Here is a 23,843-nt window from a genome sequence, read left to right as displayed (position 1 = left end):
AGCTGCTCCCTCTCACACATCGTCATGTCCTCAGCCAGCCTCGTCTTGTCCTTGGGTCTTATGGTTGGTAAAGGTCCTTTGCCTTGACCTCAGCTTAGATCTGCTCCATGAAGCCTTTCCTCCTGTAAACAACATCACCGGCGTGTGGGCGACCTTTAGGTTGTGCATCACACTCGGTGGATGTCAGCTTGTGTTTATCCTTCTCAGTGAGAGCAGCTGAAGTGCAAACCACGTGAAGTCATTCCAGCCTCGAGGTGGCTGAGACCAAGAGTCCCTTCTGTCCTGCTGCCCCATGTAACACAAGAATGACATCACACAATTACCCACAGGGGGTTACACAGTGGTTTTTGGGTGCCTCATCTTTGCAACAGCTTAAGAAAATGCATTGAAAACACCCCAGAGCAGCCAGCTCTTTATGCACCCTACGGGAGTCTGTAGAAACAAATCCTGCTTTTAATAGAACATTTATCTCCTAAGACAGAGGCGTTTCAGTCTCCCTATTGAATATGCTGAGGCAGAATGAGAAAGTCACTTCCGCAGAGTCACCCACAAGTCCCTGTCCAGGTCTTCATTCGTTAGACCACGCTGCTACGGTTGAGTAGGTTCATAGAGGGTTGGGGCTCACTGGAACAAGATGCATTTCATCTGAAAAAGGTCTTTTTTAATCACAGAAAGGGAAAGATCATTGCAAAGCCAGTGCGTTCATCTGTTTCCTAAAATATGGTGGTTTGCATAGTGGAAACACAATCCATTCACAGCCATTGTAGCTGTTTCTAATGACAGCTGTTAATAGCTTGTGGGTTTTGCTGGGTTTTGTGTCTGGATTCTCTTTGGGTTTCTCGCCTTCCTCACTGCTATTTTCATTGGCCAGGTTGTCCGGGAAGTGCAACTCCCACTCCCTCCCAGTTGATCATTTTTATATTCAAAATAGAGCAATGAATCCTTGGGGGGGAGAAAAAAGTCAGTTCTGACACAAAGACCTGATTAAAAAAAGAAAGCCCATTAAAAGCATTTGCAAAATCAGGCTGCTCCTGCAATCTGGGGGTGTAACATTCAAAGCAGTCGGTCCCATGGATGGTGGGGACGTGGTGGGAGCCAGAGGTCTCTAACAGAGAAATTCTGCAAGGGCCCTCAGCCCCATGGAGCATCTGTCATGGGTCGGACCAGTGGTTCGTCCATCCTCGGATCGTGTCTCCAGGAGCAGCTGCGTAGGAAGCAGGCAAGTAGGGAACATCTCACCCCCATCCACATTCCACTGAGGGTGGGGAGAAGCCCAGCAGGTTTTTCTCTGTCCTCTTCCTCTCTCCCATCCCTCCTTCACGTCATGCCCCCCCTGCCCTGTTTCCCTGCCCCAAGATCTGTGGGGTAGAGAGATGATGGGGGCACTACCCATCAGCTGCTAAGGTTCAGGCCCAAGGGATTGTTTGCAGGGATGCTGTTCCCTGGTTTACTGCAGAAGGAGAGGAGGACAAACAAGTGCCAGGCATGCACGCCCTGGTACTCCCATCCTCCCCTGTCCCCCCAGGGCCTGGGGGGGAAGAGAGGGTATATGTGTGGGGAAGGCTGGCTGGAGCTGGACACAGCTGTGATGAGTAGGGGAAGGGCTCTGGCACCCGGTAGCTATTTCTGACGTGGCTTTCCAAGTGGTTGGAGGTGTTCAGGTGGGGAACTGGAGATGTACATCTTTCTCTACAGTCCTTTGCCTCTTCTGAGGATGGAGGGAGGGAACATCATTCCCTCTGAGACCCAGCCCAAGGAGGGGATCTCTGACTGCATCGAATGCCTGAGCACCAGCCTACCACCAGCTTCATTGCTCCTCTTGGGACACGAGGGTCCTACAAAATGCTGTCCTCTTGCTAGGAAAAGGCAGCCTCTGGGATGCAGGGCGTCCAGGAAGGGCCTTTTCCAGGGCAGAAATGTGGGTGGCCACACATAGAGGTGTGGAGGAACACCCCATCCACCTCCTCATGTTCCCAGGGCTGCGAGGGCCAGGACCTCCCCGCATCCCTACAGACCACCATGATGTGCCCTCAAAGAGCTGCGAAACAGAGCATCAGGGATTCTGGCCAAGCGAGCATAGCCTGTGGCCACTTGCATAGGACTTAGATGTCAGAGGGGGGTGGCTTGCAGAAAGGATTTCTCCCTGCTGTGGTCCAACTCACCCATAGCCCATCCATAAGTCTGGTCCACACCCATGTTGGGCAGCAGATAGATGCGAGTTGAAATTTGGGTTGAAATTCCAGCCACTGCAGAAATTGCCGCCGAGCAATGCAGTTTCGTGATAAAACCTCTCACACCCGAAGAACCCCAGAGATGCTCCAGGTACCCAAAGAGATGTGCCTGCTTCTCCTAGCCCCATCCTCCTCCTTCCCTGCTCCAGCGCATCCCACCTCCTGCTGCTGCAGGACCTCAGGTCCTGCAGAGCTGTCCCCAGCAGACATCCCACCTTGCCGATGCGATGCCTGGGGTGAGATCATGAGGAAAGCGTGTTTAAGGGAGGCGGGATAAGCAGTCTGCCCTCCTGCTCTTCCCCACCCCGGGACCCCGAGCCCTGGCTCTGCTTCCTGGCCCGCAGCCTCTTGCAGCTCAGCCAAGCATCTGCCTGGTTGCAGCAGGGTGCAATGCTCAATGTAAGCAGCCATTTTTCCTCCAGACAGATGTTTTGATTAGCGAATGACCACTCTGGCAACAGGCGGCTGCTTTCTACTTCTGGAGATAGCAAGAAGCTTTTATTATCTTCCCCCCCCCACCCCGTCAAGAAACTTTTTGCGTCTGCTTAAACTCAGGGTCCTGGAAATCTGTGCGCTCCCACCCCCCAGCCTCACACACAACCTTCTCCCATGGGGTATCCCAGCTCTTCAGAAAGCCCTGAAACAGCCAGATTTTCTGCTTGGTTCATTTGCTTGGGCCAGTTTCACGTGCAAAGCATGGCCTAAGAAAGATGGTAGATTCAGGGCAGACTTAAGTGGCAATGGAAATGGCAAGCTGGCTAGGACTGCAGCAAGAGATCCCAAAGTAAGCCAGTGGGCTCCCATCTCATATCTGCAATGTGTACGCCACACTGAGGGGTAAATCACAGGAGCACAGAGCTCCTGGATTTGTCCTCCGGCTGCCCTGGGCTGGCAGGGGACAGACATTGGCAAGACCAGTTTGGCCGCACTGGCTGTGCTCGAGACTGGGACCTGCAGCAGCACAGCACCAAGCACAGCACCTCACCAGCATTAGCTGGAGATCCCGGCTGCTCCTGGGAGTTGCCCTTCATGCTCCCTCAAAGACCTTTTACACTGGCCAGAGTGTTTGAAAGAGGCCTCAATGCAAGCGCAAATACAACTTGGTATATTTATCCAACAAGGACCAGGACAGGATGGGAACTGAACGTTGCCAGTAGGATATTCCCAGTTTTTCAGCAAGGATGCAACATGCAAGCCAGACACCTGCTTCACTCCCCAGTTTTTTAACTGTGATGCTTCTTGCTCTGGGCTCTCCAGCTCTTCACGGGGACTTTCTGCATTGCTGTAATTCCTCCTCGCACAGCTTGGTCCTAACGAGCAGCAGCCTTTGGCTATGAAAGTCTCCCTGATGTTAGCTGGAGACCCAGTGCTGTGTGTATCATCACAGCAGGTCTCTCTGCCCTCCCACTTGCAGGGAGGGGTGTTCAGCTGTGTCCTTCAAGAAGACGGTGGCCATAGCCTCCACCTTCTGCCTCTGAGACAGACCTTCTGCGTGGTCAGTGCTGTTTATAGCACAGCACACTTGTTTGTAGCTGTCTTCTAACCACCTCTTAGCAACAAAGCTGCTAAACATTTAAAAAAAAAAAAAAGATAAAAAGAACTTGACCAAAATTCAGCAAGAGTAGAAAACAGTCACAGCAGAAAACACTTTGGTAGTGAATTTTCATTCCTATTTAAGTAGCTGATCTCACTGGGCTCTTCAAATTCTCTGATTTTGTGTCTTGCAAAGAAATCCAAGGGTGCCAGGTCGGGAAAGGTATTGAAGAGCTATTTCATTGAGGAAAAAGAGAATTTAATGCATCTGGGATGTGCCTAGAAAGGGGGGAAATATTTTTTTTCTACTGAACTTTTTTGCTCCTTGCTGATGCAAAAATGTAAACCTGGAATACTTAAATTATTGTATCCAAAGTGAGTGGATTTCAGCAATTCTTTCTGGAAGGGGGAGGACTTGCAAAAAGAAATTAGGCATTTAAACCCCTTCATAATTGGCTATATCTGCATTTTCAAAGTATTTTTTTACAGTTTTTAATGCCATTTCCTTTTAAAATGTGTTTTCTTAAAAAAGACATTCTGAAGTTTTAAAATGAAGTGAAATATCTAATCTTGATCAACTATGAAAACACTTTGTTGGACGTACCCTAGAATCTGAATGGAAAGGGGGCTCATTTTGTGATTTCACTGGGCTTGGGGGGTTTTTTGGAGCTGCCCTCACAGTGAAAGACTATTGGCTTGCTTGGGTCTTAACCTATTTTTCCATGGCACAGTTTCATGGGGGTGAGGCAAAAGATGAGCCGAGACTTCTGCTTTTTTGCTAGATTCTGTCTCGTTTTTTCCCCGCACCCGCCCATGCAATCCCAAGGCTGTTTATCTGTGTCATCCACATCCCTGTTGCAGAAGACATTGCTGCATTCACATCAGAAACAACTTTTGAGCTCTCTTGCTTTGGTAGCAGAAACCAGCCAAACGCAGTAGATGGTGTGCCCATGGTGCAGGGCTGCTTACCGTAAAGATGAGATGGGCAATAAGCCCATGCTTGCAGCTCCTGGCTTTGTCCAGGTACCTCCGTCCTACCCTCTGATCTGCTGCAACAAAAGGAGTAAGCGCATCCAGTAATTCCAATTCGACACTGTCGTGTTTGCTTTAGCCCACCCTGGGCACTCAAAACACGCTGAGCATAGGGGCAAGGCAGGTCTCCAAACCCTGTGGTCAACAAAGACTTGTGTCTATCTCTACTGGACCTCGGTCCTCCTGGAGTTCCAAGTTCAGCTTGATGGGTTGCTCCTGTGGGATATATACTCCAATCCTCTTTGAAGATGGGGGAGTGAGAGGACATTTAGTCACATCGTCTCCTCTCCACCATGAGGATGTCATCTAAATGCCAGCAAAAGCATTGCTGCAGCAGGGCCTTGTGGTGGGACCTTCAGAAGACCTCTCCTTGGCCCATTGATGCTGGAACGTCTGTACCTGCATCCAGCTCTCGCTAGCCAAAATGTCATCTCAGCTGCCCCTCTGAAGGTTACTAAAATTACCTTCTGTTGCCCTACAACAGAAGACACACAGCATGTTTCAGAGGTCCTATACAAGCATCCAGCTTGCCTGTGGCCTGCATCTCTATCCCACATGCCTTCAGAGCTGGATGCTACACAGAGCTCACTGTCCTGGTGTCTATTGACTTCTTCAGCAAAGGCTTGTTTGACTCTCCCAGGAAGACTTCTGCATCGAATATTTTTACACAAAACTTATCAGCAGCTAAGCTGGACTATTTTTTGATAAAACTTTTCAAGCATGCGGAAAAATTTTGCATTGCGTTAAAGATTTTTGTTCCATTTTGTTTTCTAGTTGCTTTAAAAAGAACTTGTTTTATAAATCTTCTTTTTCTGAACTTGAGTAAAGTTGAGGAAATGAGTTTCCCCACTGTCAGTTATTAAAACCAAACATTTTTACATGTGAAAAACTGTAAATTCACAAAAGGAAATTTTCATGCTTTTCTGAGTTACTGTTTTCTCCCCAGCGCTCTTTTCCACTGGGAAAAAAACCCCCAAAAAACAGCAAAAAATGGCTGGGACAACTATCAGTTACTTTTCTCAAAATATTTTTGAGGCTAATTTTAAAAAACATTAATCAGAAGCAGAAACACTGCGGAACAGCATACATTCAACTCAGCCACCTTTTTTAAAAAAAAAAAAGATTACTTTTTAAAAAATGAAAACTCCACCAGCTGCAGGCTGGGAGCTCACCAGCAGCTCTCCGCATCTGACAACATTTGTCTGCGGCGCTATTTTGGGATTTTGTATAGCACCTGCCAGCATGAAGGATGGTCGCGTTGGCTGCCGAAGGCTGCAGAGGCGACCTGGAGAGCGTGAAGGGTGGATTTCTTAGGGACTGTGAATACCCAGAGCTGTGCTAATGTCTTTGTGCATGGGTGGGAGTGAGTGACCTTTGTGGGAGACTTTTTGCTGGTTCCATTTTCCATCCGTGCTGGGACATGCTGTTCACTTCTCTGCACTGCTTTGCACGGGTGTGTCTTCGACACATGCGTGCGGGGAGAAAGCTCCGCTTGTACAAGCATGCAGAGAGGTGCTTCCAGTGTCAGCGTGGTGCAGAAAGGGTTGCAATGTCGCCCTGGACACCGGAGCACCATGGGGAGATGCACAGGTTAGAGCATTGTCCCCACTCCCCTAAAACCCTGTCAGAGGAGTTGGGATGGCCACAAGCCCCTGATGGGACTTGCTGAGGTGGACCTTCCTCCATGCCCTTTCCCACTCTGCCCTACCAGTGCCGTCACCGAGAGCAACTCGAAATCCCAAACTGTGCCTCCACCGTCCTGCAGATGGTCCATCAATCCTCTTGTAAGGTCACCCTGGTGACATGACTGGCTGTTGAAGCATATTGCTGACTTGTGCTATATCTCACATCCCCTAATTCTGTAGAAAAGACAGCAATTGCTGCGTCTGTACCTCCCATTCAGGGGCAGACTGTACCAAAGACCCCGAGATGCTCCAGTGAGATAGCAACAAGGACCATAGATAGATGTCCAATGCATAGGTAGACTCTGTGCCTTTCATTGTTGGTAATTAGAGGTACCTAAAACTTGTCATCATCCAGCCTTGACTTAAAACGAAACCTTGCAGTTCCCTGGGTGAAAAGGGAAGTCCAGCTACTCTCACTTACTATCCTGGCAAATAACACTATTCAGAATCAGAAGTTCTGGACCTCCAGCCCCCAACCCTCCATGTTCATTGCAGACCTTGAGGTGTTTTGGCAAGAACAGGAGCCGACATGTCTTTGCCCCACTACAAGTGTTCGTGGGTTTGGGGTTTTTTTTTTTTGACCTGTCGCCCACACCTTTCAATGCTTTTGGTTCAAAGCAGGGGCTGGGGCAGACTTTGGTGCTGGATGGTGTAGATACCTCATATATCCGTGGCAACAGCACTTCAGTAATGCTGGCTTCAACTCCTCCCTACATTTTCAGGGGGCTGAGCAGGCCGAGTTTGCTGTGGTTTGTCTATCTTGACTACCCAGATCCAGTATTATGCCAGAAGTATTGATCAGAGCTGAAATTACATTTCTTGGCTGAAAGTTAAACCAGCCTTCAAGCACAAGTGTGGAAACCCTAGGGTGAACCAGAGGATAGCCCATGGAAAGGGTTTGATTCATTTGTGTCTAGCGCTCCTCGAGGTGTCCAGAATGTCTGAGACACACATGGAGTTGGGAAACATAATCCACGATGTATGGGAGACACACACCTTGTGAGACCCCGGGGCACCTCAAAAGGTACTAGAGCACTGCAGATGGACAGCTGGGTCAAGCCCTAGTACCACACTTTACAGGCAGGATGGATGCAAGCTACACTATATTTGCCTCCCCAAGCTTCTTGCAGTCCTTCAAAGTGTCTCATCAGGACCCGTGCCTCCATGGACAAGCCGTGCATCTATGCTGCTTAAGCACAAGGAAGGGTGAGACTGGTACCGTGCAGACAGCTACCACATCCGTGTGCTGCTCTTGCTGCATGGGAGGGACATGACCTACAGAAGGCACTGAGCAGCACGGGTAGGGCTTGGGCTTGGTCCGGGGAGTATGTGATACTCTTGAAGCCCTGGTACATCTGAACAGCTCAGCACAGTGATATTCCCCAGGATCTCCAGCACCCCCTCTTCAACCCTCCAGCAGTGCATGCATGTGGCATCACCCAGTTCTGGAGCAAGTCTGCTCAATGCCAGCTGGAGATCTCTGCATTAGAGAGGGGACTTACCCAAAACAGTCACTTGTGCTCATTTTTTTCTGGTGACTTACAGCGTCTGTCTAAGCCTCATCTGCAAAGTGTGAAACACCAGAGTTGTATGGGAACAGGAACTATGGGGTTCACAAGGTCCAAGGTAGTAGGAGGACTGTAGATGGAATGATTTTAGACTCTTCTCTCCACTGTCCCACTGCCCTGCATTCTCATCTTCTCCAACTTGTTCTTCATGAATGAGAAAACTGCTTCGTCCCTCAGCACCTGCCCCTTTTCCCAAGAGCAGTCTCACTAAAAAGTCATTTCTGGTCTTCCTTCCAGGATGGGGTTGCTTGGGAGCAAAAATCAGCTGACTTCCAATGAGAAACACACTTCTGGAAGCAACCCAAAAAGCAAGAGTAAACCTCCTCCCGCCCCACCCAAGGTAAGCCATCAGTTTTGTGTCCTTTTGGGGTCCTCCACAACTCAGTTAGTGTCTGGAGTGATGCAGGCAATACTTGTGTGTGCCGGCAGGAACTTGAGTACTTCTATTTCTTAAAATTTGGTCACCAATTGGGAAATGTTGTTCAAAGGGCAGAAAACAAATGTTTATGCCTGGCTTCCCCCCACGAGCTTCTCAATGTGGAGTGAACTGTTCAATCAACCCTTTCTTGCTCTAGGTTTTTTTCTCTGTCAAAAAGGATGCCATCTTCTCTTTGGGGATATGTTATGGCCGTGAATTGTCTGAGTGGGCTAGGGATGGTGGTGCTCTGAAAGGCTATATCGTGTTGAGCCTGGCTCAGATATTTGCATGGGCTGTACTGGAAAGCAGGATAGGGGCAAGGGAGAAAAGGCACAGAGGCCATTGCCCCGTGTGCCGTGCATCACTTGGACACAATTCATCAGAGCTGGTCCCCATATCTTTTAGACAGGGCTGCTGCCCTCAGCACCCAACCTCAGCAACCAAAGCTTATGTTGCTGACTTGCAAACGGCACAAAGATGGGTCAGATTCAGGCTAAGATTCAGAGCTGCAAACCGCAACGGAAACTTTACCATCAGGAGGAGAACAGGTTCACTAAAAAGGGTCTACAACTAATCTGTGTTGGGATGGGCTGAGAATCAGGAGTGCTGAGCTGCTCCTTTTGAGTTCAGAAGGCCTCTGCTTGCATGGGCACAGATCAGTAAGACACTGGGTCAGGATTTAGGAGACCTCATATGACAAACTCGTCGTTTAAAGTTTGGAAATCACTTTATCTATCTGTCTTCTGCTGTGCAGAGAACATGAAGTTGTTTTTTCTTTTCTTGCCCTTGACAGCCAGCACAAGAGAAACTCTAGGTGCAACTGTCATGTGAAAACCATCTCAGGTCTTGAGCTCTGAGAGGGGGGAGGCATTGCCTATCATTGCTTTTGATGACAGGTGGAGATGGTTTTTGCTCCTTTAGTTTCATTTCTGAGTTCTCCCGTGGTTATGAAGTCCAGTTTTCGTGACAGCAGGTGTCAGATTGACCAAGAGGATGTTCTTTTCCTAAATTTCCTTCTCTCCAGCTCACTGGAGAGGAGCTGCTGTCTGTGTAAATATAGTATCATCAATCACCTTCTGACACGCATTTTTTTTTGCCACGGGCACTAAGCTCTCACATGTCAGGAGAAGTCCATATTTCTTTCAGTTAAATTAGAAAGGGCAGTGGGTGAGCAGCTCTCCCACCCCACACTGCTGCTAAGTAGGAGTCAAAGGGTGGTGCAGACAGAAAGTACTAGAAGTTTTTAATTGAGTGTCTGTAGTTCACTCCTTTTGCACATGTATAAATAGCCCTGGCAGTGGTCAAACACCCACTTCAGTCACTAGGTATTGTACCTTGCACTGGTCACAGGACTCGCGCTTGAAGTTGGCTAGAGGCCAACAGAGCCCATTGGGCCATTTCCGTAGTATTAAACTCTTAGCCCACAAAACAGGGTGGTTGCAACCCAGCTGCGGATTGGGAGTGGTCTATGGTCAATTGGCCACCCTCAGGGTCCAGGCCAAACCAAACTAGGGACCATGTCAACATTTTTAAAGTGTGCCTAAATGAGTTGCAGTACCTTGCTGCTGTTTAATTTACTAATACAGTCACTGCCTCCATTTTTTGAGCATATCACTGAGCAAAAGATACTCCATGAGCCTTGGGACGATTATGCCAAAGAGTATCCCAGCTTTTCTGCTTCGAATAATATCGCAATTGTCATTTCTCAATGGGACCATTCATGACTCACCCCCCATTGATCCGAAATCTGGCATCAGTGAACAGGAGTTAATTAGACCAGGGTCTAAATGAGTAGGTAGCAGATTTATGCTTTTATTCAGAGGGGATCCAAGGATTATTCAAGCTGACAGTTAAGACAGCTATGAACACATCATGGAAAAACGTGCTAAAGCCATCACAACACATACGGAGCCAGATGCAGGGGCTGTTGACTGACTACAGTGGGCTCCAGATCAGACTCGCACTCATCTGTGAAGCTGAGAGCAGGTCTTCCCGCAAACACAGCAAAGTAATGAATGTCTTCTTTTTTCTTTCTATTTCTACCAAAGGGCAGACAATTTATCAGCATCCCTCATCTGAACCAAGCCTCTGTACAAGGTAAGATTCTTAGCTCAATTGCTGTTTTCTTCACCTTCCCCTGGGGTTTTGCAAGGTGGTGGTCCCTCCACAGTAGGTCTTGAGAACAAGCCGTCACGTCGCAGGCGTGCGGTTTCTGTATCTTCAGCATTGCCAGGCGGGGAGTTTATCAGTGTGTTTCGGAAGATTCAGTTTACATCGCTAACTGTTTGTAGCTGCCAGTTTCCCCTGCTCATCAAAGAAATTAAGAGGGAAAAGCACTCCTTTTTCACTGGTTGAGCAAAGTGAGATCTGAGACCTCAACTGCATGAGATTTCTCTGTCTGCTGCCCTGTCTGCAGCGTGACAACTTGTGGATGCTATATCCAGCCAGCTGAAAATTTCAGAGGAAGTAGCAGGCATCAGAGAGCCCAGAGAGACGACAAAGAGAATGAGAAGAAAGGAAAGAGCATAAAATAAGGATGCACAGATCCCCTGCTTGGAGACTCTTTGTTGGCTTCATCCACCTCTGCAATTATCTGTGGGTCGCAGACAGCGTTTGGTAGATGATTGCCTTTTAGCAGGAAGCCTTCTGCTAACTCTGCCCAGCCTCCGACAGTAATTTGTATATAGTTGTGTCAAAGAAGTTTTGCAGATTAAGGACAGAGAAAGAGACAGAGAGAATTAGAAGAGGGCAAAAAATAGAGAAAGCTTGGAAGAAAGCAGTTAGCAACACACAAAAGTTCCTCACGTGGGCAAAAGTGTAGGATTAGGGGAGACAGGGCATGAGGAAAGGAAAAAATGGGTTGACAAATAAATAGGGTGGATGGAACAGCAGACCTAGATCTTAGATTTTATGGATGATGATGGAGGGTCTCTGCCATGGGGCAAACAGAGGAACTCCTGCAACACCAAAATGTTCTTCAAAACTGACATTTGTTATGGAGATCAAATTCATCGGAGGTGCAGCTCTTCAACAATGTGAACTGGGGTGTGTTTCTGTGGAAGTATCGTTTTTCCAGAAACCATGCTTTCTTTTGCAAAACTGTTTTCATGGCACATTTCCAAGTGGCCGTGCTCTCCTACCTCCACAACTGAGCAGACATCACCAGTTTTTCATGGGGTTTTTATCAACCTTCTCACTCTGGTGAGAAGCACAACAGAAGCTATCTTCAGGGAGATGGCTTTTACTTCTGCTTCATGCCAGAAGGCAGAAGTGGAAAAGTGCTAAAACATGCATTAAGTACCAGGTTAGCCATTTTCAGCTCTCAAAAATATTTTGGTTGGCTAGGTTCAGTTCCAGTTTTGGAGGAATATTCACACTGACAGTCTGGGGAACTTCTTATTTTTCTCTACCAGTACCTGAGTTTCCAGAAATGATGCTATGTCTGACTCTGTCCTGTGTGGCAAAATGGGCTGATAGGAACAGTGCAAGATATTTGAGATATCTGAGATATTCTCATTGAAGAAGGCAATTCAAATGAATTGATTGAGAAAGTACAAACTCCAGGCAATTCAACCATATAAAAAAATCAAAGAGCTGAACTATATCCTGTGGGAGCACTTCATGTTCAATTGGGTAAAATTATTAACTATGGAAGTGTGAAATAATATAAAAAAACCCCTTTCTTTTTTTTTTTTTTTTCATTTTTTTGCATTCCTTGCATTTTGACTTTTTTTTTTTTTTTCCTGATCTCGGTGTTGTGCAACTTGTTTCACAGTTTCAGGCTTTCACACCACTGTCTCAGAAATCATTTATTATTTATTGTCAACAGAAGCCTAACTCCTCCTGACATTATTTAGCTTAATGGAAGTAACACAAAGGCAGGCAAGGAGTGCATAACTCTGGATTCAACTGTGTTGTTGGCAGTATCCACTTTTAACTTGGGGTGGGTTCTTCCATTGTGTGACTCTCTCATTCATTTTACTGCGATTCCCTAAATACTCACAGTGTCATTGGCTGCTGCTATTCCCTTGCATTGGATAGATAAGACATAGCAGATAGATAGAATAACTCCTGCCCTCACCCTGCCAGCTGCTCACAGCTGGATTTAAGTACTACTGATGGAGAGAGCTGGTCATTTTGGGTACTTGTCCTCAGGCAACCTGCAACTGTACAAAGAATCGGTCTCTCTGCAAGGCCATTTCTTCTGATTGAGGAACTGCAACTTGTTCCATCTCTTCGCTTGCTTTTGGCTAACCATAATATAGATAGAACTGTTTTTCAGGGGGTGGGAGCTAAGCATGATCTAGAAATTGAGGTCTTTTGAGACATCTCAAGATTAACACCAAAGCTCTTAATTGTTTTTATTGTTATTCCCTGAAAACGGATTTGAGTTTGAAAGGAATGCTGTGAGAAACGTGGTTTTGAGCTTAATTGAGAAAAGGAGGGGTTGTTTCTGCTGAAAAGGCTGACTTTTCAAGGGGAAATTAAAAATTCTCATCAAAAATGGGTATTGCCAATCAAAAGCAAGAGGGGGAGGAAAGGTGAGAGGGAAATGCCCCAAATGTTCAGATTTCCTAATTAAAAAGTTATGAGTTGGGTTTGATATGATTTTCTGAGGAAAGCAGAAATTATCTGCAAAAACATTCACTGTGTCAAAACACAAGGCAGAAAGGTATTTGGCAGAAAGCGCTCTTGCAGTGCAAGCCTGGATGTCCCAGAAGACATCTCCTGCGTTGTCACACCTGGGCTTGCTGACCAGCTGCGAGATGCAACAGTCCCCGCGTGTAGTCTGCTGCATCTCCACCAACGGGATCTAATGCTGTTCCTCTTGTTGATAGCAGCAATGAGGCCGGTATGCCGCCAGCAGTTGTGTGTTTTGAAGGCATCCTTTTCTAGCAGACTTTCACCTTGGGGAACCAGCCCCTGCCATGCTGAAACAGAAAGCTGGTCCCATTTTCAGCAGCAGTAACTCATAGCTCAGTGCACCCAGCTGGCCAGCACATGCACTGCGAGTTGTCATTTACCCCATGACCATCCTAGCACGGCTCTAAACCAGTTGATGGTCCTCTGGGGGACCCTGGCACAGTTTCAGCCTGGCTGCATAGCCATGAGGTGGTTGCAAAGACCTTCCATTCATGATGGGGCAACGGTGGGAAGACTGGTTGAATTATTTCTATTAAGACATCAAACTGGCACTCAGCCTACGCAAACCGAGCTGGTATCTAACTTCCCTGACAGCAGCTCTGAGCCAAGATGTATTTGGCTCGCAATCAAAGTCTCTGGGCTGCTAGCATTATCTGCAAAGCAGTCACTCCTAGCAGTCCCGACGGCTTTTCTGCTGTAGAGTCACTCATGACCTAACTTGATCAAATAGGCCAAGAAAGTATTATCGACGTTGTTTCTCAGTGGGGTGACAGACTCAGAGACGGGAAGAGTCACTTTCATCATGAGACTGCAAGTCTTGCTGGCTTGAGCAGAAAGCACTATTCTTCTGGCTCACTTAAGTGTGCAGTGTTTCTCAACACCTATGTTGAGAAGGGGATAAGAGGTGATCATAATATTTTTTCAGCATATAAAACCTTTTTGTCCTTGCTATATTTGCTCTTTTTCTTTCTCCCTCTCTCCTTTTTGTTTTTTGTTTCATTTATTTGTACTTATGTCAGTTGCTTCAAGATCAAAACTACGTTTTTCAGTTTATTTTCTTGAATACACAGCCACTCTGTGCTTGAAGATGTTTACACATTTGCTTCTATTTTTCAAAGCGAAAGTGTGACCACTGCATTATTTTACTTTCAAGAGGAGCAGGATGGTGCATGTGGATGAGCGTGTTTGTTGTGGACACCTTACAGTAGGCAGAGGCCCAAAAACCTTTCATGTCAGAGAAGCTGTGTGATAACAACTTTCTCAAGGAGGCAACAAGAGTTTGGGTGCATTGCTAATGCCAAACACTTTGAGATCCCTCAAGGGGAAGCCCCCAACCATGCAAGCTATTTTAAGACTTCAAAGCATTCTCCCTTGTGACCAACGGATCATCCTTTTCCCCACACGTAGGAGGGAGTGAGGCTCTGCTGAAACTTCTCTTGGATCTCCAAGTTCCTCCTAGCAAGCCTGAAGGGAACTGCTCAGGGCTTTGTTTACAAAGCTACATGTCCTCCCACTCTGACCCTTTCTCCCCCCTCCTCTCCAGTAAATCACCAGCAGAGCAGCAGCCAGGCCTTGCACAGACACAAAACCCAAGTTGCCCCAGAGACACGTTATCTTGCGATGACAAAGGGCCAGTCTGGCTCTCTTGCTGGTGGCATTATTTGAAAAGGTCACACAGAGACTGTGGCTTGACAGTCTGTTTTGAAAAATGCTAATAATAGACCGTCCATCGCTCTCGGTGCATTAATTAGGCTGTGTACAAGCTAAAACCTCTTTGCAACAAATGGTCTCCTTTTTCTTTCTTTTTCTTTAACTTCTTTTTTCTTTTTCTTTTTCTTTTTCTTTTTCTTTTTCTTTTTCTTTTTCTTTTTCTTTTTCTTTTTCTTTTTCTTTTTCTTTTTCTTTTTCTTTTTCTTTTTCTTTTTCTTTTTCTTTTTTCTTTTTCTTTTTCTTTCTTTTCTTTTTATTTTTATTTTATTTTTATTTTTTCTTTTTTATTTTCTTGTTCTTTTTTATTTTCTTTTTCTTTTATTTTTATTTCTTCTTTTTCTTTTTCACCATTGTGCTTTGGTTTGATTTTTGTGTTTGTGTGCATGTGCTGATCCTCTTTATAAAGTTTGATCTGCCCCAAAATAGCTGCTCATTTCTGCTTCAGTAGCTGCAAGCCTGCAGAGCACATGTGAACAGTTGCACAACCTCTCCAAGAGCAGCACCAGCACAACCCGGGCATGCAAAGGTAGCGATTCAGCTCCAGCCTGCAGAGATCTGCCCCGGGGTGGGTTAGCAGCCTCGCAGCACACGTACCCGGCGGCAACTTTGCCACGCACAGCACGGCTCGCCTGCACCAGACAGTGAAAGTTCATTTTGCCGTGCCAAAATTTAAGCTTGACCAACACGGCTGGAGTAAAAGCAACGCAGTAGGGTAGGGGATGGAGACGCAGACTTGCTCACAGCCTTGGTCCAGTGGGTTGCAAGCAAAATGGGAGACACAGAGCACCAGTTTTGTGGTGTGGAGCATTTAAAGTGTATCAGGGCCAGGGAGGGGGAAGCAGATCCTGGAGCCTCCACCACTCCCCTGGGAATTGCAGCCCAGCAGAGCAACCAGGCACTATAAAGGTGCTGGGTCGAAAGCAGCAGCGTGACTTAAACGTGGTGGCACATCTGCAAGGAACAGTGCGTAAAGGGATGTCAGGATACAGGCTGAGTAAAGAACATCTGTTAAACCCTAGCAATGGGTTCAAATAACAGAAACTAAGATGACTTTATACCTTTTTCAATCAACCAAGCCTCATCTTTTTGAGTCAAATCCCAGAGCCACCCTGGGAAATGTTGCTGCAGCAGTTTTCATTTACCATCGTGTAAAACTCAGGCCAAACACTGGCAGGTTATTTATGACCCTTCTTATTCCACACAAGCCCTTTCTTCTTATTGACACACTGGGTTTTGTGGATAGGGGGATCTGGAGTGCTTTAAAAACACATACACAGGAAACACTTAGGTGAATCAGCACTAGTCCCCGGGGCAGAGGTTGTGGTTAGCAGGAAAGCTGGGTTGGTGGAAAGCTTGGGTTTTGGGGGACGGAGAGGTTGACAGCCCCTGTGTGCCGGGGGGTGAAATGCCCCTCCATACACCCGGGTGTGCATCACCCTGCCGCCAGGGAACGGGCTGGTTTCAATGGTGCTGCTTCTTCTTTCAGACAACTTGGTTGTGATTGCACTGTACGATTTTCCTGCCTCAAGTGACCGTGACCTGCAGCTGGTCAAGGGGGAGAAACTCCAAGTCCTTTCCAAGTAAGTGACCTGCTGCCAGAGGGAGGTTCAAAGATGAGCATGGTGAGGCTGGGAAAAGGGGGCCTTGGGGTCAGACACCAATTTGCAGCTCACCAGAGCCTTAGCTTTGCTCCAGAGTGTGACTCTGGGTACTCTCTTCTGTCTGCAAGGTGGAGAAGGTGACGCTTCCATGCATTTCTTGAGTTGCAGATATTTTTGGGTAGGGTAGTGTCCCTGCCTGGATACTACTGGGACCTTCTTCACTGCCGGTGTACGTGGGCGCAGAAGTAGCATAAATAACAACAATAACCTAGCTCCTTTTTCATATTTTGTGCTGATTGTGCTTTTGCAAAGGATGTGGGTTGGGTGTAGTCAGAGGAAAGGACAGAATCGAGCCAGAGAGGCGCGTGGTTTCATTTCACCTTCATCTCAAACTCACGAGAGAAGAGGATGACAGTCCATCTGCCCAGTTCGTAACAGGGCAAAGGTGGGCTTGGGTCCTTCGGTCATTTGGCCTTGTAGGGCTGCTCCATCCTTGACCTCTCTGGGACGTGGCCTCCAGAGGTGACATTTCTCACCCAGATGCCATGGGCTGGGACCCAGGGGGCAGGGGAAACTGCTGGGTGGGGATGGCTTTTGGTCACGGCTGGTGGCTGAGTCAGTGGTGGGAGAGCAAAGCAGTGGAGTGTCTGGCAGACGAAGGAAAGAGCAGAAAGGAGGAGCCCCGATGTCCCTATGCAAGAGGCAAAATAAACCCACAGTGACCCAGATTTCCCTCCTCTCACTTGGGGCTCGTAACAGAGGTCTGGGTCTGTGGTGACTCTGCACTTCCTCTGCATTCATGGAAAGAGACTGTCACCTCCAGAAGTCCCTGAGACACCAACAGCCTTCAACTTGATGGTGCTCCTAGGAAATCGAGAGGGACCTGCAGGGTGGATTAAGGAGTGCTGGCCTATTTGCAGTGCACAAAAGCCCCGAAACCATGCTGTCCCCGCAGCCTTAGCTTGTCATGAAACCTCCTCTGGGCACTCACACTTTCTCTTCTGCTTGCTTTGCAGTGAGGGGGACTGGTGGCTGGCGAAATCCCTCAGCAGCGGGAGGAAAGGTTATATCCCCAGTAACTTCGTCGCACAAGTAGACAGTTTGGAAGAGGAAAAGTAAGTGTGTAAGCTTATGAATGGTGAACACTGATGCAGTGCCCAGTCTCTCAACAAGCTATGGGTACAGCTTTGCTCGATGGCAGGAAGATGTCACTGCTGGGCTGGATGGCAAGAGATTTTTCATCATCCCCAGCAATGCTGCCCAAAAGTTCAGGAGTTTTAAGCACCATGTGGGTGTGGAGCAGGGAGGATGATGTTGCTACGGGGGAAGTGGGCTAAGACTCCTGTCCCATTGATTGCACCCACCATGGAAAACAACGATTTGGGGGAAAAAACATAAAGGTTATGTTTGTACTGGTAAATTAACAGTGCGAGGGACCATCCTCCAGCCCCACTGGACCAGTCCACCCACACGCATAATGTTAAACTTCCTCAGCCTCCAAGACTGTGTCTGTGTGCAAACTGGGACTGGAGATCACTCAGCAAGGGTGCGTTGATCCAGGTCTCGGGTGTGCCAGGGACCACACCAACAATTTAGTGAGGCAGACAACTGAGTGCCAGTGCCCAGACCCACAGCCTGGTGCTGTTTGTTTCATTAGCCCAGATACAGCCTTCGCGTTTGGCTCCCTGCAAAGAGGGTGGTAAGAAAGACTTGAGCCAAAAGGGTTTATTATGCCTATAAAACAAGCAGCAGAAGAAATTGTTTCCATGTCTTATTCTCCTCTACGGCATTCAGCTATAAATGATCAGCCCCACTTACAATCTAGTCTTGGAGGGACCCAACCATCACTGAATCCAGCAAATATTTAACAGTGTGCAGAAATGCGGTTGAGACATAAATGCTCTTTGTTTCTAAAGGGTACATTTAAATGGCTATGGGCACCCTATGCTCAGCCTCCAGCCCATGTATCTGCTTTATTTGCAGCCTGCCTGAGCACTGCTCAGGGCTTACTCACTCACCCGGTGAACCGTGGGTCCCTGCGTGCCTCAGAGGCTGTGCTCCGGCTGAGCTTGCACCTCTCTCGTGTATGGGGTACTGCACATACCATCTACTCTCTGCTCTGGCTGAATTACTAGGCTGTGAAACAAGCCCAAAGTGACTGAAATCTGGTGTTAATCTACTGAAAACAGTCTATTACTGCCACTTTCCAGCAGATAAAAAACTATTTGCTGATAAAAACAACCCTCAGTTGCAGAGTGTAATGGTAAAAAAAATGAACTAACTGGAAATAATTTGGGTATTTTTAGAGCTTTTCCTTTTCAAACAACGATTTTGCCTTTTCTGTCTCCTAGGTGGTATTTTAAAACCCTGAGCAGAAAAGATGCTGAACGGCTGCTGTTGTTTTCTGGTAACAAAGTTGGCTCTTTCCTTGTCCGAGAGAGTGAAACCAGCAAAGGTGAGATCCGCAGAGCAAGGGTAAATCCTTGTTATTGCCACAGGTTGGAAAACCTTTCAGACCTGAGCTGCAAAGTTCAGCTGTGTCAGTGTTTCTTGGATCTGGCTGGGCAAAATAGTGCTTGCTAGGCTCAGCAGGGCTGTAGAAGTGAGCTGAGGATTTGGAGGGCAAAGATTTGCTCATTATATTACTTGTGTGTGTAGTTCAGGCTGTGGTAAGGGTGGCTCTTATCACCATGGTTCATGGCAGAGATGCAGGAACAGAGATAAGCAGAAAAGACTTTCCAAAGCGATGTGTAAGGAGTTTCTTTTCCTTTTCTGCCCGAGGAAATGTTGCTTTTTTGGTGAATGGATATTCTTTTACACACTCTTGAAGAAGCATTTCTCCTGCTTGCAGCAGAAACTCACAGAACTTTGGAAAAAGTTTTTTGGTGAAACATTTTCCCAGAGGAAACATGTTTTTCCTGATACTCTGTAGTGGGGTGAATTGATGCAAACCAGGACTTTTGGAAGGGGACTGACTGGAGCAGGAAAGGTGTACTTCATCCACTTTCCTTCCCTATGAATGTGGTGGCTTTTGAAGACATGACCCAATGAGGATGGAAAGGGCAGAGCATTGTGGTCACTTTTCTTGAGCAGTGGATATAGTTACTAACCGTAACACTTAACAGTGTAATTGCAATTTCTTTCTTCTGTGCTGTTAATTTGTAGATAGTCTGGAAGATAGTTTAGGTTGTTCCATGGGAATTTCATATTCTTTCTTTCCTACTTTTCTCTCCTTGCATCTTCTGGGCCAGCAGGTGCATTTACAGCGTGGAGGAAATGATGCTTATAGAATCATAGAATCGTTTAGGTTGGAAAAGACCTTTAAGGTCATCAAGTCCAACTGTTAACCTAACACTGCTAAGTCCACCACTAAACCATGTCCCCAAGCACCTCATCCACAGTTTTTTTAAATACCTCCAGGGATGGTGACTCAACCCCCTCCCTGGGCAGCCTGTTCCAATGCCTGACAACCCTTTCAGTGAAGAAGTTTTTCCTCATATCCAATCTAAACCTCCCCTGGCACAACTCGAGGCCATTTCCTCTTGTCCTATCACTTGTCCTCATGGTGGTCCCATGGTTCTGCTCTGAACCAGCTCCATATAGTAGTTCAGGAAAGTACTTCAGTCTTGCTGTGCTTTGGTTTCTTTCCTGTGAAATGGATTTATGAGTCTTTCCACATGGAGAAGGTGGTTCGTGCCTTCCTAATAGATCAGTAGAGACTTGGAACATCCATCTGAAGTAATATGAAACCTTCTTTTCCTTGACTTGCTTCCCAAATGCTTCCACAAGGCCCAGGCCACACAGTAAGAGTGGGAACAGATAACTGGATCCTCCATTTTACAACTTGTTCTTGCCTACTGTAGCTTCTCCTTCTTCCTTTCTCGTCTCTGTCCCCTGCCACTCACACGGGAGGTCTCCAAGGCAGTGTCTGTTCCTTCCTCCATGTCTACATCATTACCAGTAAATTAAATAGTGCCAGAGCCTGGATACGACAGCTGGGTCACCCACACAGTCTCTGTGTAGGTTTTGTCCTGGCGTCAACCAGGCAGCATTCCCAATAGCTAATTTGAGTGCAGTCACCCTGTTTCGGAAGCTGAGAGAGTTCCACGGCATGGGTGTGACCTCAGGGTTAGAAAGCAGACTCTGGCATGGTGTAGTTGACTCACAGATGTAGTCTGAGCCCTGGCTGTGTTGTAGACCTGGCCATTTCAGCCACCTCCAACAGCAGGATTTGACTAATAGAGTCAAACTGGAGCTCTGGTCTTGAACTGGTGTGATATCTAGTGTGCTAAGTGGGGCAACAGGATGCTCATCTTCCTGTAGCTCTCTGCCTCCAGCCATCAGGCAGAGGTCCTGTGCTAGCTTTATAGCAGCTTACTTTAACTTTCCCCCCTGCCCCATGCCTGGGCTCACCTCTGCATGTCCCTGCTGAGCTGATGCCAAGTAGGAGGGCTGCTTTCCATGTAGATTTGCAGTTTTCAGAATTTTTAGGGAGCATTCAGGTCAGGAAACATTGAAGAAACTTGTTTCTAAGCATTTCCCTTTACAAGTAACTTGTTCTGCTTGTATTTTGGTTTCCCCACTGCCTTTGTGGTGCCTTTGAAATGATCAGGCTTGGACTAGTCACCACATGCTGCTCTTCTGTTTATCCCCTTCCCACTCTCCCCTTTGTTTGCTGGAATATTTGGGTAGATGGGAAGACTGCATTGCACCCAGGAAGGGTAGGGAGAAACACACATGCCATGCACAAGCCCAGCAGACACCCATGCATTGTTTCTGAAGGTCTGGGAAAGAGTGAGGCTCTCTGTCCACACATGATCCTAGTCTTTGTGGCATCTCTAGATGCCGCACATGGATGGGATCAAACCTTTCCCTGCACTTACTCAGGACAATTGTTCCCTACTTCTGCTAGCCACGAGCTGCAAACATAGGATTAAATAATTCCTTGCAATTCTTCGGAGTGTGGGTGGGTCTAGGTCACACAGGGCTTGCAGAAGTGGTAGAGTCTTGAGATTCAAGGAGAAATAACCAGGTCAGACCCAATCTTTAATGCCCTGTCTCTGCTGTCTAGAAGCAGACTTAGCTGGAGGTGTGTGATATTCTGCATTAGCAGATGTGGCATGTTGCACTCCATGAAAGTCCCATGTTTATCCCAAATGGTCAGAGATCAGCTTCTGCTCTGAAATGTGAGTCTTAACTGTGCCTTTAGTGATATTTGGTGTTCTGCCTTAAAATATGGCTGTTATTCCTTCAAACACCTCATCCTCTGAATCATCCTATGTGATCAGCTTCTACCTGAATACCCTGTGCTTTAGGCCATGGTGACACCATTTGATCCGTCTTAACCACAGCTTTCTCCTCTCAAAAGAGAAGGGGAAAAGAGAAAGCCCCGCATCTCCAAATGTGCCGTGAAGCTGAATTCACTAATGTAAAGCATGCTGTGACCCACCTAAGATGTCCAGAGCAATGCCCTGGAATTAACCCTGCCCTTTGAACCCCACAGGTTCTTCCTATTTTCCTCCTCCACGACGTATATTTTCATTCACTTTACATATCAGCAGCAGCATTAGACCTTCAGGGCCAAGTACTGAGTCAAGCTAAGGGCAGTAGCCCCCTTAGCTACATGGACTGGAGGGTGGTTGTCTCATATTGGGTTGTCTCAGCCACAGCGGGATGCCTTCTGCATCCTGCCTAAGGGCAGCACCTATTCACAGCCCATCCTTTGCTCATGGTTAAAGATACTGAAGATCTGCAAACCTCGGGGTTTCACTTTCAGACAACATTTTGCAGAGGGCATGAAAGGCACATTCAACATCCCGGGAAGATGGGTCCTTGTCAAGACAGGGTGGGAAGCAGACCAGGAGTGAAATCATCAGCGGAGAGCTAGCCCTGCCGAAGCTGCTGGAAATAAACAAATCTTCCCCCGAAGTAATAATCATTCTGAAACCTGCAGGAACACAGTCACACAGCTGTGCCGAGTCATGAATTCCTGGCTCGCAGCAAGACTGCCGTGTCTGTGCTCCCAGCAGGAGGGACCTCGCAGAGCTCAGCCGCCCTATCCATCTGAGCTCCTGGGTTTCCCATCGGGAAGGAGTTAAGAGCCTGATGAGACCTGTAGGAACCGGAGATGCCACATGTGCAATTTGAAAGTGGCACTCAGTCTGAGATGCAGGCATCAAAATGTAGATATCGCACGTGGTAGTTGCCTGAGCTCCTGCTGTAGCCCGTGGGGTTTGATTTGGTTGCCAGAACCTGAACATCTTGGAGTCATCTCCAGATGCTCCCCTAGAAGGTGTGGTTTTGCACCATATCTGCCAAGCCCATGTAGATGCCCCAGAGCATCTCAGATGGTACCAGACACCCATGTTTAGGTGACTGAATGAACCCTAGGTATGACATGAAGTTGAACCCCACCCTTTACATCTTCTGTTGCTCTTTGCCATACAAAACTTGCCACCCTTTGAACAGAAAGGATCTGAGAGCCCTTGTAGGATGGATTTGGGATCCCAGACCCAGACCAGGAGCTCTGAGACCCAGACCCGCCCAGGGCAAGATTTGGTTGTGCTCACACTGCTCTAAGCTGGTGTCGAGTGCAGGTGTGGACTGCTGTGTGTCAGCCCAGCTCTGTGCCGGCATGCGATGCAGGACTGTAGGATGGGCGAATGTCCCTTATGGCAAAGGAGCAAGAACTTCTTTTGGCCATCCTGGCTATTATTGGGGGAGATTAGGAGTTCTGTCCGGCTCCTCTTAACATTTTTCATTTGCTGCTGTCACTGGGAGAAGAGAGAATTGAAGCTTTTCAGCCCTAGTGCTTTGCCACTGCACCTCCCAAGGGAACAGTAATCGGCCACAGTGAATGACAGGGAAAGCTCTACCACACTCACTCCAGCAAACTAAACTCTGACTTGGGATGAAATACAGTCATTAGCTCTAATGACAGGATAAGTATTAATGCTGGTAGTAGGCAGCTGATAGATTGACCTGGAGGGTGCCCGGATCCCCTGTCACTGCTGTGTGCTGTGTGTCACTGGTTTGAAAGATGCAGGAGGGTTTAAAGGGTCAGTGGGGTCTGGAGGGGGGGGTCCTGCAGGAGAGCAGACGTTTTGGGTACGACTGCATTAACAGACAGATCAGGTCTCCTTTTCTCTGCTGACTCTCGGCCCCCAGGCACCCACTTGCACACATGTTAGTCGTTAATTCCTGCGTTCCCTTCTGCAATGCTGTCTGCCGTCAGTACAGCTGGGTTCACACCACGTTTGGCTCCTTCCTCTAGCAGGCCTGGCGTTGTAAAAATCCCACACATACCCTAAGCCATGTCCCAGGCATGCAAAGCACCCTCTTGGACTCGTGCCATGTAAGCCCAAATCTGATGGGCTGCAGCCTGGCCTGCACATTATTTCAAACACTTTGGAATTAAAATA

At 47.4% G+C, this 23,843-nt stretch overlaps 1 protein-coding gene across 1 annotated transcript in view; it reads left to right on the top strand.

Annotated features, from left to right (window-relative positions):
• The first annotated feature begins 1,139 nt into the window (after window positions 1-1,139).
• The window catches only part of BLK (BLK proto-oncogene, Src family tyrosine kinase), a 34,803-nt gene continuing 12,099 nt past the window's right edge, over window positions 1,140-23,843 (top strand). Inside the window, exons 1-6 of the mRNA XM_059835827.1 lie at window positions 1,140-1,219; window positions 8,287-8,389; window positions 10,516-10,564; window positions 16,308-16,401; window positions 17,439-17,537; window positions 18,774-18,877. Coding sequence (XP_059691810.1) covers window positions 1,140-1,219; window positions 8,287-8,389; window positions 10,516-10,564; window positions 16,308-16,401; window positions 17,439-17,537; window positions 18,774-18,877 — 529 coding nt within the window. The remainder of the gene's footprint in view (window positions 1,220-8,286; window positions 8,390-10,515; window positions 10,565-16,307; window positions 16,402-17,438; window positions 17,538-18,773; window positions 18,878-23,843) is intronic.

The sequence above is a fragment of the Gavia stellata genome, chromosome 2 (assembly GCF_030936135.1).
Source record: "Gavia stellata isolate bGavSte3 chromosome 2, bGavSte3.hap2, whole genome shotgun sequence".
Classification (NCBI taxonomy): domain Eukaryota; kingdom Metazoa; phylum Chordata; class Aves; order Gaviiformes; family Gaviidae; genus Gavia; species Gavia stellata.
Note: the sequence above shows the minus strand (reverse complement) of the source record. Positions and strands in the feature narration are given on the sequence as shown.